General features: G+C 32.7%; 1 protein-coding gene and 2 non-coding genes across 3 annotated transcripts; all 3 read left to right on the plus strand.

The window, feature by feature from the left end:
• The first annotated feature begins 1,138 nt into the window (after window positions 1–1,138).
• LOC143579071 (bHLH transcription factor RHL1-like) lies at window positions 1,139–3,935 on the plus strand. The gene is made up of 6 exons (XM_077062479.1): window positions 1,139–1,466; window positions 1,890–2,114; window positions 2,223–2,288; window positions 2,774–2,839; window positions 2,915–2,977; window positions 3,521–3,935. The coding sequence occupies exons 1-6, from the start codon at window positions 1,140–1,142 to the stop codon at window positions 3,860–3,862; spliced, it is 1,089 nt and encodes a 362-aa protein (XP_076918594.1). The 5' UTR covers window position 1,139; the 3' UTR covers window positions 3,863–3,935.
• Window positions 3,936–11,358: 7,423 nt separating this feature from the next.
• On the plus strand, window positions 11,359–11,458 carry LOC143579073 (U6 spliceosomal RNA). The gene has a single exon (XR_013143392.1). It is a non-coding gene; the product is annotated as a U6 spliceosomal RNA (small nuclear RNA).
• Window positions 11,459–13,487: 2,029 nt separating this feature from the next.
• Window positions 13,488–13,590, plus strand: LOC143579072 (U6 spliceosomal RNA). Its single transcript, XR_013143391.1, has one exon. It is a non-coding gene; the product is annotated as a U6 spliceosomal RNA (small nuclear RNA).
• Window positions 13,591–15,214: the final 1,624 nt, after the last annotated feature.

The following is a 15,214-nucleotide window of genomic DNA, read 5'->3' on the forward strand; positions in this document are numbered from 1 at the left end:
TAGAGTATGTCCTTGAAGTTTAGGAACCTCCTTTTGCATTGCCTCTACAAAATTTGGATCTTGTACGACTTCACCCACCTTCTTTAACGCCAGAAGATATACAAAGTTCGCAAACGAATCTTGATAGTAGCTATATATTTAATATGTAGGTATAAATATACACTTAACATGTCCAAAAATAAAAAACACACAACATTGTATGAAATCTAACATAAAGAACCTCACCCCAAAGTTGTTAGGTCGGGCAAAAACAATTGGACTTATGAATCATTAGGTTGGTTTTAGTGAGGTTGCGCCCCAAGCCACCTTGCCATCTTTTACTAACCAAACCTTCGTCAAACCAAAATGGCAGAGGCATCAAGGGCAGGGAGCCCCTTTGGGCACTACCCTGTTAACGGGCGAGGGGCTAAATAGGTAGATCACAATTTAATATAACCAATTACATTACATTTTCTATAAAGAAATATATAAATAATAATTTTGCTTTGAGTTTAATAATTACATGATTTTGAGAGAAAAGTTTTTGAGTGCCACTATGCTTTCGCGGTAGTGACGTGACAATCATTTTTTTTACTTATTAGATAAATCATTACACATTGTTTTATACAATTTGAAATTGGTATAATTTCCAAAAACATTACTAGAAAATTTTATTTAGATTTTAAAATAGTGAAAAAAAGTTATACTTATAGGCCAAAAGACTATGTTAAACAAATCTTAAAACATGATTACTTTATGTTATGAACAAATGATAAGCATAACTTTATGGTTAACAACTATAAAAGTAGCTAGTTTTAATTACTATGCTTATTATAATAAATATATAGTAATATAGATGCTAAAACCTTTTTAATTAAAAAGTATCGTGTATGTCCATCAAACATCTTAATATTTTATTGTAGTAATATAAAACAGCAAGGATCATATCATATGGTTGCCTATTTATAGTACCCCGGAAAAACATAGAGCCGAGAAGGGCAAGTGAAGAGGAACTCACATTTTCCCAGGTACTCATATGTACATGTGTTTGTGTTATATAATATTAATGAGTCAGACATATTAAATTGTGTGTGTGTGTGTGTGTGTTTAATTAATGTTTGAAGAAAACAATGCAGGAATCATCATCATCAGCATCACAGATGTCTCTTCAAGATCTTCAAAGCAACACCGAGGGCTTCGATCCGACGGTTAGCCATGATGACTTCCTGGATCAAATGCTCTCGGGGCTCCAAGGCAGCGTAAACTGGTCGGAGGTGTCCGGCGGTCAGAGCAAATCAACAGTACTCCCATGGGACGTGGAACATTTTGAGGACCAGTCAGCCATTTTGTCATCGAAGCTCCGTCAACACCAGATCACTCCGTCTTCTGCGCTAAAAGCGTTGCAACTGCCTAGAGTTTTATCCACCGGAGAATCCGGACTCTTTCCAACTGATCATAATATTGACGATTCTTCTTTCAAGTCGCCGGTAATTATTATTATTATTATACGATGCCGTTTTGTGATATTATTATTATTATTATTATTTTATTAATAGATTAATGTCATACGATTACGCCATTTGGCTGGTTTGGTGCTCTGGCGAGATTTAGTAGCACACGGTTAAAATTCCGTTTTAGGACTCGGACTTGGGTATTGGCAATTGATAGGTCTCATGGTTTACCTGGTCCTGGTCCTGGGAGTATGATAATTTTATTTTAACCATTTATTATTATCCTGATTATGAGATAGAATTTTAACTGTTTATTATTATTTTGACAATTCAGAAATTTTGACCAGACTAGGCATATGGTGTAATCGTTTGAAATTAGTATATAAAAGTTTATAATGATAATAATAATGACAATTTTACGTTATTTTAAACTATTCTAAATAATACTGGATTATGCAGGTTGGAGATAATAATTCGATTCAAAATATGTTTAATGGGTTTGCATCGAATCAAACCCCACAATTTCGTCACGTGCCGGCTCAAAACTTCGGATCTCCGGCAGCAGCGGCGATGAACCAGGTTCAGACGGCGGGCGGTGGTGGTGGTGGACCGCCGTCGCAGCCACGTCAAAGAGTGAGGGCCAGAAGAGGACAAGCAACTGACCCACATAGTATCGCCGAAAGAGTAAAAACATATGACGTCCTCCTATGTTTCATGTTTTTGTTTCCTCGTACACTTGATCTTACGTTTCTTATGTTTTATTATATGCATATATTTTATTTTATATGGCAGTTACGGCGTGAGAGGATTGCTGAGAGGATGAAAGCTTTACAGGAATTAGTTCCGAATGCCAACAAAGTAAGCGTTTCATGTGTAAATTATTAATTAAAACTCATTAATTAATAAGAATAATTAAGGGGTTTAATTAGAAGTTTCCGGTGGGTGGTGTGGCGCGTGAGATAAGATTGTTAGTTTTTATAAAATTCCGTGTGGCCGTTTTCCTTGTTTTGGCTTGGAACTATCTCTGTCTTGGAGTTAGTTCGTTTTTTGGGTGTTTAATGAAATTTGCCTTTCAAAAAAAGCTGAAATAGAAGCTGGAAAGCAGATTTTACGGGGAGGTTATCTTATTATTATAATATTATTTTAAATTCCAAATAATTGATACGACTTTTTTTTGTTATTTTTTTACCATCAACACTTAATACTTTTGATAAACACGTATACACATACATATTAATTTATTTATTGCATTATAAAATTATAATAGAAGTGAATCTTGATCGGAAGCTAGAATTATTATTATTATTATTTTATGATTGTTAATGAACGAAGTGGAATGACAGACAGACAAGGCTTCAATGCTTGATGAGATCATAGATTATGTCAAATTCCTCCGGCTTCAAGTCAAGGTACTTTGTCTCCCTCTCAAAAACAATCATATACACATGACTATGGTAAAATATATGTATATGATGTTTTTACAGGTGTTGAGCATGAGTAGATTGGGAGGTGCCACAGCCGGAGCGGTTCCTCCAATTGGCGCTGAGGTACAAACCTCTACTTCTCCATCATATATTTCTACAATCTCCTCTCTCTATAAGTTTATCTAAAACATATATTATATTTGTTTACAAATTTTAGTAGATAAAGAATAATTACACAATTTTTTTTATATAATCACGCAATATTATACAAATTATCACACAATCATATTTGTATAATCACGTGACTTTAAATGCATAATCATGCTTATGTATAAAACAACAAGGTTTTTCAATAAAAAAATCACTTTATTTAAAGTATAGCAATATTATATAAAGATAAAAAAAAGTAATCAGTTTTATAATATAATTTATTATAAAAATAATATGAGTAAATAAATGAGATATATAAAAGTAGTTAAAAAAGTAATGAAAGTAGACCAAAAGTAAAAAAGTTGCATTTTTCCTTTTTTTCTCCTACTTTTTTGGTTAATAACAAATTTGTCACGTTTTTTTATGTTGATAAACCTATCTGAAAAAGAAAGAACTTTATTAAATACTTGTTTGCATGTTTACCATAATAGTACTTTAATCATGTCTTGTGTGCAGGGAGGTGGTGACTGTGGACAAGGAAACGGTGGTGGTAGAGTAGGGCGGAGCAGTAACGGGACATCGCCATCTTCCAACAACGACACGATGACAGTGACCGAGAACCAGGTTGTGAAGCTGATGGAGGAAGATATGGGTTCTGCCATGCAATATTTACAAGGAAAAGGTCTTTGCCTAATGCCCATTTCACTCGCTACCGCTATCTCTACCGCTACTTGCCATCCCTCTGGCTCCCGGAACAACCTTCCGTTAGGCGGAGAGGGTGGTGGTCCATCTTCCCCCAATATGTCAGTGTTAACGGTTCAGTCCGCCAATGGTGTCTCTGTGAAAGATTCACCTTAAGATGGGAGCTTTGTCAACTTTTTATATGACGAATATGTCAAGTCTAACAAACATGAGGGGGTGTGTTGAAATTGTTTTAACATTGTCTAATTGCTTTAATACTTTTATTATGTAATATGTCGTTTCCGTATATGCCTATGATCTTTTATTTAATCTATAACTTTGAACTGTCTAGCATTGGAAGTACAAATAAATTTTAATTCTAAGCACTTTAATTTCTTCCGTCAAAGATTAAATATAGTGGTGGGTGAGAAACCACATTTGAATTGTGTTCATAGTAAGAGCATATAAACGTATGTAGTAGATCCTACAAATAATAAAGCTATTGTTTGGGTGTTTATGTATCGACACCGAGCAAGACAGCAATTCAGTGTTAGTTGCTTCAAAAAGAAATGACGAACTCTTTCTCCATTTATTGTGAATAACTTTGCATGAAACAAGAGAATGAGTAATCTTTAAGCATGTAATCTATATATACATTAAATAGAATAAAACATTGAAAGTACATGTTCTTGTTTTAAACCAATGTCCGACAGTAACCAAGAAAGAACATATATTTTATATTAAACTATAGATAGAGTGTTAAAATAAGCAAGAGAGATAGGATACTAGTCACATTCATCCCAAATCGAAGTTGTAATATCTAAAACTTTATATATCACATTAGCAATATTTTTTGATAATAAATGAGAAACTCCAAGTCATATGAGGTTGATGTCATTGGTGGTTTTAGTGTTATTAATTTCATTTTGTTATACTTGGATTCATTTAAACCAAATGATAAATTTTGTGAAGTACACATTCGATCTAGGATATTTTTATTCTTGTGCACCATTGAACCTCAAGGATCATAGAGGGCTTCAATTGCCACCGATTGGGTCCAAGGGCCACACCCGGTGGTTAAAAGTTGCAAGAAAACCAAGATCAAGGGCAACTAATCATCGATAATAGTTGTTTATAAGTGGCAAATGACTATTAAGGGGGCCAATGTCACCCTGGTGGAAGCTTAGCAGTTTTTACGACACTAAGTGTTGCTTATCTGATTTTCAACAAATTTCCTAGAGAACCAACAGATTATGAGATAAAACATAATAGTTATGAATTAATATTCTTTTTTTGCGAAGCTAACATAAAGAAGTTATTTTATCAATCTAGTGAGGAACTTTAATGCATAATTAGTGGGTAATGAATCTACATTGTCTTTTTTACTTGACAGGTGAGACGCTCAGAAAAGTTTTACGGGGCATTTTTCCATCAATTTTACTCTTGTATCATCCAAGGATTGCAAAGTAATAAATAGATCGATGAAACAGGGAAATAACGTAACTTGGACATGGAATTTGAAGAGAGAACCATAAGATGACCGAAATTGAGAAACTCAACCAATGTTATAGGCTGCTCAACCAAGTGGTTCTAAATGACAGTAAGGACAAGTGGATTTGATCCAGGATACATCAGGTGGTTTGTGGTGAGTTCAGTTTGGTCTAAATTGAATGAAAAAAAAACAAAAAAACAAAACCTTTTTAAAAGTTACAGTTGGATCAGTTGGGTAATAAAGGTCAATTTGTTTAAGATAGAGAGCACTTAATATTATCCCACCAATGGAGGCTGAGAGGGGTACAAGTCACAAAAACTTCATGTACATTATAGGGTATGTTTGACAATGAGCTTTTAGAAGCTTTTAGGAGCTTCTAGCAGAAGCTTTTAAGATAAAGCTTCTATTCAATAAAAAGTCTTGTTTGGTTAGTGTCTAGTTAGAGGAGCTATAAGCTTTTATATTAGGGGAAAAAGCTCCATGATAAAACGCTCCTGATAGTAGCGTTTAAAAAGTCTACAAGCTTTTAGGGATTATAATTACCTAAATACCTCCCGGTATATATTTTATTCTTATCAATTATCAATCCAAACTAACAGCTTCTATTCTCTGATTCACGTTCCAAACTAACATCTTCTCTTCTCTGATTCACGTTCCAAACAAACAGCTTCTCTTCTCTGATTCACATTCCTTCACGTTTCTTCAAGCAAGGTTAAAGGTATGAATCTGATCTTCAATTATTACTTAATTTTTATTTCATTGATTACAGATGATATATGTTTTTACGATTTGATTGATGATTATTGATGATACGTAACTGTGTGCATCAACGAATTTGATTTTAATTGATTATTTAGATCTTCAAAAGTATTAGAAATCTGACAAAAGTATTAGAAACCTGAAGCTCTTTACTTGATAATCATGTTTATGTATATATCATGAAACTGATGTATATATTTAGAAATCTGAAATTGATGCCATGAACTTCAGTTGTAGGGACTATCAACAGTATTATATAGGCCAAAATATAATAAATTGTTAAAGAAAATAGGGAGAACTGATAATTTATTTAATGCTAACTTGAAATCGTTTAGGCTTGCGAGCCGGCTCAAGCTCGATAAGTGAAGCTCGAGCTTGTTTATTAAACGAACTTACTTTTAGACTCGAGCTCGGGCTCCATAAGTGGTAAAACTTTTCACAAACTGATTTCAATCATCACAGAATTATTATTTTTTTAGAATATAAATCAAAATGAATTATTTTATTAAATCAGTGATGTTGTTGCTGCACTTTTAATTTAATGCAACTAATCAAACAATGGTACAAATTATGTCACAAATCTGATATTAAACGAGCTTACTTTTAGACTCGAACTTGGGCTCGATCGAGGTTTTACACGAGCCGATCTCGAGTAGTTCGCGAGCGGCTCAGCTCGTTTATTATTATATAAAAAATTATAAAATTATATATTCTTTTATACATAAAACTATAATAGAAAAAAATATATAAAATAATTATCATTATATAAAAAAATAATTGATAAATAGCAAATGAGCCGAGCTCGAGCTTCAAAATCCATTCATGAGCCGAGCTCGAGCTTTGAAAATAGAGCTCGAAACGAGTCGAGCTCGAGCTTTGTGTAAGCTAAACGAGCCGAGCTCGAGCCTAGTTGAGCTCAGGCTCGCCTCGGTTCGTTTGCACCCCTATCCTTTAATAACATATATGGCAGCACATTATCCACAATTACCTAGCTGAGGATGCATGATATGCTGGAACTCTGGATATTGCTTCCAGTGCATCTGCAAAAACATAAATTCATGTAGTAAATATATATGATCAACAACCAGAAATACATCAATTAGATTAAAAAGAACTTACTTACTCATCTGTTTTGATATTGAAACAGTATATATGCCATGCCAGAAACGCCACCTAATAAAATCAGAATATAAGTATCAGATATGGTTTATAACCATAGTCACAATCGAGCCTAATTTATCCTTCAGATGTATTAGCTATGGTAGTGGTAATGGAAGATCATAATCTCAAATTTAGTTTTCTTTGGTGTTCCTTTAGTTAGTTATCATTTTAAATAGGCCAAATCTGACCCGTTTATAGTTAAAACAAATCTGTCCAAAATGTCTCTTTTGACCGAACCTTTGAATTTTGGTCCGAAATTAGCATGGCCTGCCCGTTTAATGACCTGCACCTGCAGTCCGCTTTCCAGCAGATTTCCCCATTATCAAGTTAGCAAATGCAGAAATGGTGCACTTTAAATGCTCTGCATTGCCCCAAAATGTACTCTCAATGAAACAGTAATGAACATTAATCATCCCAAAGGCATAGTTGGCATACCTCCGTGTTGTCAACATGCATTACTGCATAAGTAATCATGCAGTAAACACATATGCATAATGCAACTAATTAAAGCAGTATCAAAACACAAGAAAGTATACCATCTTTTTAGATAACCAATTAAAATGATTTGGCAATATATAAATGATATTGTTCAGCAAATATATAAACATCTATATTTAGTAGTCTAATTTAAAGTCGTTCAAAATTTTTTTGTCAGTCTTATTTTCTAACCATTTTTAGTATTCTATATTCAACTGACATAATTTGATAAATAAACTATAACAAAATTATCTTAATCAATAATCACAGGTAATTAAATTAATATGTAAACCGATTAGTAGATCGTCTGCCCCTCTAATAAATTAACAACTGTGGCAGCCCTGGCAGACCTGCACCTGCAGTCCGCTTCGGCCCGTTAGAAACATATAATGCATGATAGGTTAAATAGGTCATCCTATAACATATTGCCTAATGAAAAATTATACTTTAGTGATTAGAACTTAACTTATAACCAGGAAACTTTTTGATTAGGTTTGCTTTTCTAGTTCATTATTTGTTGAATATGTTTGTAGCTGATTTTAATTATTTTTTTATATTTGTAAATTGTATGTATATGTATGCGCGTTACTAGATGGATTCCAAAAAAGAGAAAGGGAAAAGAGAAAATTGGACAAAAGAAATGGTATTAGAATTATGTCGGTTCTTAAACACATATATAACGAAGCATGGTCGAACTTCGTCATTCAAATGGGTTTCTCTTAAGCCAGAGTTTGAAAAGGTTATAAATCATAAATTTGTCAGTGACAAAGCTATGAAGAACAAATATGACCATATGAGAAAAGAGTACAATCTTTGGAAGTCACTTAAGAACGGAGAGACTGGTTTTTGGCTGGAATGAAAGTACCAAGCAACTTAGTTGTTCTGATGAGTGGTGAAAACTAAAAATTCAGGTGACAAAAATATAACTCATTTAAAATTTAAATACCGTGTAATATTCCAGTAGTAGGGATAACTAAATAGTCACCATTATATTGTGTAGGAAAACTCGAAAGTTCTAGCAATTCAAAATAATCAACCATCTATACAACTACAAGAAGAGTGGGATCAGTTATTTGGAGATGCAGTTGCTAGTGGGGAAAATTGTGTGGCACCCTCTATGGATCCAACGACATTCAGTGAGATGCATGTTGAGAACCTTGAGGATGACAATGTTGAGGGAGGTGATGATGCAAATGCTTATAATGTATACAATGATACACTTTCTAATCTAGAAAACTTGGAAACTCAAGGAAACAATTTCTACGCTGACTTTTTGAATGAAGTAAGTCAACCTAATGCATCAACATCAAGCCCAAGTGAGGTAGCAAAACAAATTGAGAAGCCTACTAAAGTAAACACTAAGACTAAACCTGTTAAGATGAAACGTAAAGGAAGAGACTCATTGGGAGCTTCAATGCTTAACGACCATTTAACTCAAAGTAATATGTATCAACAACGTGCTCTAGAAATATTAGAATCAGATTCTTCCAAACTTAGTCAAAGTACTAAGTTTAGTATTGAAGGTGCTATAGGTGTGCTTAATCAGATGGTAGATGCAGGATTAATGAGAGAAGATGAGGAGTTGTGGTTATTTGCAATGGACTTATTTGAAGATCCCGTGAAAAGAGAAATGTTTATAAACATGCGACATGATCATAGTAAGTTAGCGTGGTTGCAACGAAAGCAAAGGGTCACCGACTAAAGTTTTCTTTGAGGGCATGTTATGAAGACATTATTGTTTCTATTTATTTGAACTTTATTGCTCTTGGATTGATTTATTGTTTTTTTTTACCTTGATGTTTTATTGCCGTGACTATGGAAGTTATTTGGTATCTTTTATTTTAATTTGTATTTATGCAAGAATATTATTTACGTCTTTATATGTTAATCTATTTATGAGTTTATCTTTTAGCTATTTATGTGTTTATATGTTAAGCTGATATTGATTTATTACTAGGTTTGTTATGGATAATGAAACAAGCAAGAAAAAGCACAAATTGCATTGTTATAACTTTTTGTTGGATTCAACCTATACAAGTGATCTAGTTGCTGCATACTTTTATAAGTATATATACAAGGAACCATGCATGACATCATCACAAACGGGACAGGCTTGGATAATGGAAGTAATAAATGGCAATCCTATACGATGTGTAAATGCATTCAGAATGCATCCAAACGTGTTCATGAAATTATGTAGAGAGCTTGAATCAAACTATGGATTGCAATCGAGTGATCAAATGTCAACTTTTGAGAAGATGGGGATATTTCTGTATACATTGGCATTGGGTTTATCTAACAGGGATGTTGGGGAGCGTTTTCAACGTTCTGGGGAGAGTATTAGCAGAGCATTTCATGAAGTTTTAGAGGCAATAACTGGTAGAGGTAAAGGTTTTCAAGGTCTAGCACGCGACATTATTAGACCAAAAGATACAACTTTTCAATTTGTACCACCTCAAATATTGAACGACAACAGATACATGCCGTATTTTAAGGTATTAAATTGATTAATGTCATTCATGCTTGTGTACTTTTTTACTTAGCTAATTTCAAATTATATTTAGGATTGTGTTGGATGTATTGACGGTACACATATAGGGGCCTGCATCCCAGAGAGTCAACAATTGCCTTATATTGGTAGAAAAGGGGTGCCAACTTTCAACGTAATGGCAACATGTGATTTCGATATGTGTTTCACATTCGTATCAATCGGGTGGGAGGGATCAGCACATGACACACGTGTTTTTATTAACGCGACCCAAAATAGTAAATTCAACTTCCCACACCCACCTGAAGGTCATATTTGGAATTGTTTACATATATATATTTGGAATTGTTTCATTTTACTCTTTAATAAATTTCTAACGCCTTTTGTTTTTTAACTCCTTTATCAGGTAGATATTATTTGGTTGATAAAGGATATCCAGGAAGAAATGGATACCTTGTTCCATATTCAAAGACAAGATATCATCAATCTCAATTTCAAAGAGAGCCCCCGAATAATATGCAAGAAGCTTTCAACCGTTCACATTCATCTTTACGCAGTTATATTGAGAGGTCCTTTGGAATTTTGAAGAAACGATTTAAGATACTTGGTACAATGCCCAAGTATAGCGTGCACACACAAATTGATGTTATCATGGCTACATTTGCACTGCATAACTATATACGTAATTGTCAAGAAGATATCTTGTTTACTACAATGGAGCAACATCCAAACCACATACCATGAGATGAACTGGATGATATTAGTAACCATGAAACAAACGCGAATGGTCTATTTGAAGAAACAACGAATGAGATGAAGCAGGTTCGCAACAATATTGCTACTTTGATATGGAATGCACGACATTAATGAGTTAATAGTAGTATATTATGGTCTTGACTGTTTGTTAGTGACTATGTTTTATTTAATTGAAAATGACCATGTTTTATTTATTTGTCAGAACTTATATATATATATGTGTGTGTGTGTGTGTGTGTGTGTGTGTGTGATTACATTTAGCATTATGTTTTTTTAGTTATGTCCATTTTGGTCATTTTATACATTTAATTTAAAGCTCCAACTACTTTGCCAAACACCTAAATAATCTAAAAGGCTACAGCTACCAGCTACAGCTTCCAGCTACCAGCCATCAGCTTTCAGCTAACAGCTACCAGCTAGTTTTGCCAAACATACCCTATATTTCTATTTCACGATAGAGGTCTTTGATTCCTGATTTAGAAATGAATTCAGATGGCATCGAACAAGTGTTTAAATTTGTTAAAACTGTAAATTCCACAAGTCCGTTTAGGGACATCTGATAAATTTGAAACGATACAAAGAAGATTAGAATAGACCCTGCATAAGGATGACATACACACATCAGGAAATGTAAATTTCAAGACGTTTGAAAAAAAAAACTGTTTTAAATGTAAGTTCCAAAAAATGAAAACCAAACTAAAATAACTAATTTTAGGATTTGATTCTAAATTTTACCATACTAAAAAATAATTAACTCTTGATTTTATATACGGACAAAATCATAGAAGATGGGTTTGATCCGTAAAATATGTAGGCCAAAAAACATTTAATAATGAAAACTAATTATTATTGTTATCTTGGAGCTTTGTAAGCCTTGCCATATTCTTAATTTATTGTTTTTTTAATAAAGGATCACATTAAAAATTTCCATCTATTTGACTTACTATACAAAGAATATATATAACTAGCGACATTAAATTATTTGAAGTCAACACTTCCAATATGTTTTTAGAAGGTAAAATAAATTTTATTTTCTTTCAATCTTTCAAAAATGTATTTATCAATTTGTTTAGGCTGCTTGTTTCTGAAATATAAAATGTTCCCTATGTTTCTGAATAGCTTCTTTTAAAATTGCTTCCGTATTATACTTTTGGGGACAAACAATTCTTATAGCATAATTATCACACATTAACACTTGATTCATTTTTATTTCAGTCATATAGATTTTTATAAGTGACCTAAGAAAACATGCATTCATTGTAAATGAAATCGAGTGAAAATCAAGTATAAGTTTATTATATTTGAGTGGGATTTTTTATTGTATATAACACAACACAAATGCATTATAATACACACTATTGAATATATGCAAATACAACACTAATAAATGTACGCAAAACAGACTATCGCATATATGTAATACAACACTAATGCATATATGCACTATATCGATTTTTTAAAATTTTTGTAAATAATATAAAACTATTGCAAATATACAATACAAACAACTGTATATATGTTATTCAATACTATTTCAAATATCAAAATACACATTATTAGACATATGCATTATAAAAAAATTGATGTATTGCATATATGCATTACAACGAGTTTTTTTATATTTTTTATATTTTTTTATATTTTTTTTTTGTGATAAAAAATAACAACATATAAAAAGGATGAAAAAAAAATTAAAATATTTTTTTAATTAAATTAAAAATACTTTATTATTAGTTCTGTAGTTCTTTCTCTAATTAAAAATACTTTATTATTACTTTATTTTAGGAATTTTCTCTAATAGTATTGTTCGTTTATGTTCATTTGTTAAACTTAAAATGAATTATCATAGCTCAACAATAATGATGTCACAAACTTAAAGCATATTAGAACACTCAACTCAAATGAGCTGGGCCATCTATTAAACATGATCGATATTGAAGTATTTAACTTGCAGGCATACCAACATTTGATTGAATGCTAGACAAATACCATAAATGCTTCTTGTAATTAGGGTGTCACGACTCATTGAATTTTAGGGGTTTGTTTTTATCGTTGTGCAAGGGGTGACGGGTCAATTACATATTTAAATTAACAGTTCGTCTAAGTCAGCTTGGCTTGGCTTTTTTGCGTTCGACTCACCTCCAACCATCAACATACCCATGTGTTCGTTTACTATTTGTGTCCGTTTTATTTGTTTTGCTAACGAACACAAACAAACTCGTTTATATTCATTTGTATCTTTAGTATTAGGTTAGCCAAAAATGACTAAAATAAATCAAGAAAATTGATGGGTTTGACCACTAGGCATTATCTTTAGAAGACAAATAATTCTGTTAATTTAGCTCATTAAGTTTGACCCAACGGTTCCAATCGTGGATGCAAACACTTTTGTCAAGCCAAAAAAGTATTTAACTACTGAATTTCCAGTTTATTAATTTAATATATGTCCAACGTTTGTCCTATAAAATATCACCATCCATTTTATTAGGATATAGTGGTTACGTATTGAAAACGATAACCACTTTTAACGTTGTGTTCATGTCTTCTTCATTTCCTTGAAAAACAAGTTTTGTATAATTTATTGCAAAGTATCTTTTTGTTGGGAACAAAAATACATGGTTTTTGGTTTTTTCTTGGGAAGTACAAAATCTAAGTAATAAAAAAATAAAGTCCCTTTCGGGATGTCCGAAAAAATTGGAATGATATAGAGAAGATTAGCATGGCCCCTGTGCAAGGATGACACGCACAAATTGAGAAATGGTCCATATTTGGCCATCACCACTTTGGTGGGGTGGTAAAGGCTTTGGCCTTTTGGTGAGAGGTCCAGGGTTCGATTCCTGGCATTGGCGGTATAATGTAAATAGTAGGAGGAAAGTTTGTATGTTCAAAAAAAAAAAAAAGAAACAAAAATAAACAAATATTGTTAAAAAAATATATATCATAAAGTACAACTTTAGTAAACATCAAAATTCACTACAAAAAAATTGGTCTACGGCAACATTTATTTCACAAAAAAAGTTGCATTATGTGAAGTTGCATTAGACCTAGTGCAACCTTTTTGTTAGATAATGCAACTGTTTCTTTCAAATGCAACCCTTTAAAAGTGTTGCATTTGAAGAAAACGGTTGCGTTATCTAAGAAAAAGGTTGCACTAGATCTAATGTAACTTCACCTAATGCAACTTCACTTAATGCAACTTTTTTTGTGATATAAAGGTTGCCTTAGGTCAATTTTTTTGTAGTGATTCTACTTATTTGATATTTCGTTATGTTCCATCATTTTTTTAGAACGACGACTTTTTTGTATTTAGGCTACCGCACTCTCCAAATTTGGAGAGTCCCGATGCCCTACTCTGGCCATGGTGTCTTAAACGAACCCACACTAGCTTCAGAGTTTGGTGTTCCCCGGGAAACCATATCGCCGACTGTCACTTGACAGCTGTTATGCCACCACAAGAACATAAGGTTTTGTCGTGATTTTATTTCTGTATTGAAAATTCATAGAAAGAGGTAAGTAGAAAATGATATATGTAGACATGTTTTCTTTGAATTTTGTTCCATTAGTTCAATTCTTCTAATTTAAGCTTGTTTAATTTTGCTGAACCTAATTAAACTTTATGTATAAAACTTGGGCTTAAGTTCTTTTCTGAATGTACTTATCTTGACTTGAATCTTCTAAGTTCGACATAGGTCTAATTTTTAACAAGTTAATTTTAAGTGAACTTATAGTATCTCATAATTGACAGGCCGTGATTATTTATACTCTAGTTTCACTATTTTTATATTGATTAAGTTGATTAGAAAGTTTTATAATTTTTTCAAAGCATGCCGAACACCATGTTTGTAAGAAACATATGGCCCGTGTGAGAGAGAGAGAGAGAGAATGGGGACGGGGACGAGGGGACGTCTGAAATAAAAATTGTTAGAAGAGAATAGAAGAAAAGAAGAGAGAGGGTGTATGTTCGTCATTTTCATTCATACGAATGACTGATGTGGAGGAGGGAAAGTAACGATATATGTTCGCGTGTTAGATGATCTTAGAATATAATTTTGTTAGGTGAAGAGAATAATAATGGGTATAACAAAATAAAAGTATGGTGAGAGTAGACAATGAAGAGTGGGTGGCAACTAAGGAGCAAAGGGTATTAATGGTGGATGTTTTGGTAAGAGAAGTTGAACCACCGAAAGACCAACACCTTCCTTTTCCTTTTACGTAATTTTAATTAGAAAATAAAATTTAAATAGTATATTCAAGATGAGACAATTAAATAAAAAAAATACATAAAGAATCATGAGTCAATGATACATCAAATATCACCATCTTAAATGTTTGAATAAAGAAATATGACAAGCCAATAACAACCGATTTACATGTATGTCTTAATTATTTTCATATC

This window comes from Bidens hawaiensis, unplaced genomic scaffold (assembly GCF_021521415.1).
Source record: "Bidens hawaiensis isolate Kalapana, Puna unplaced genomic scaffold, B.hawaiensis_p1.1 tig00029599_1, whole genome shotgun sequence".
Classification (NCBI taxonomy): Eukaryota; Viridiplantae; Streptophyta; class Magnoliopsida; order Asterales; family Asteraceae; genus Bidens; species Bidens hawaiensis.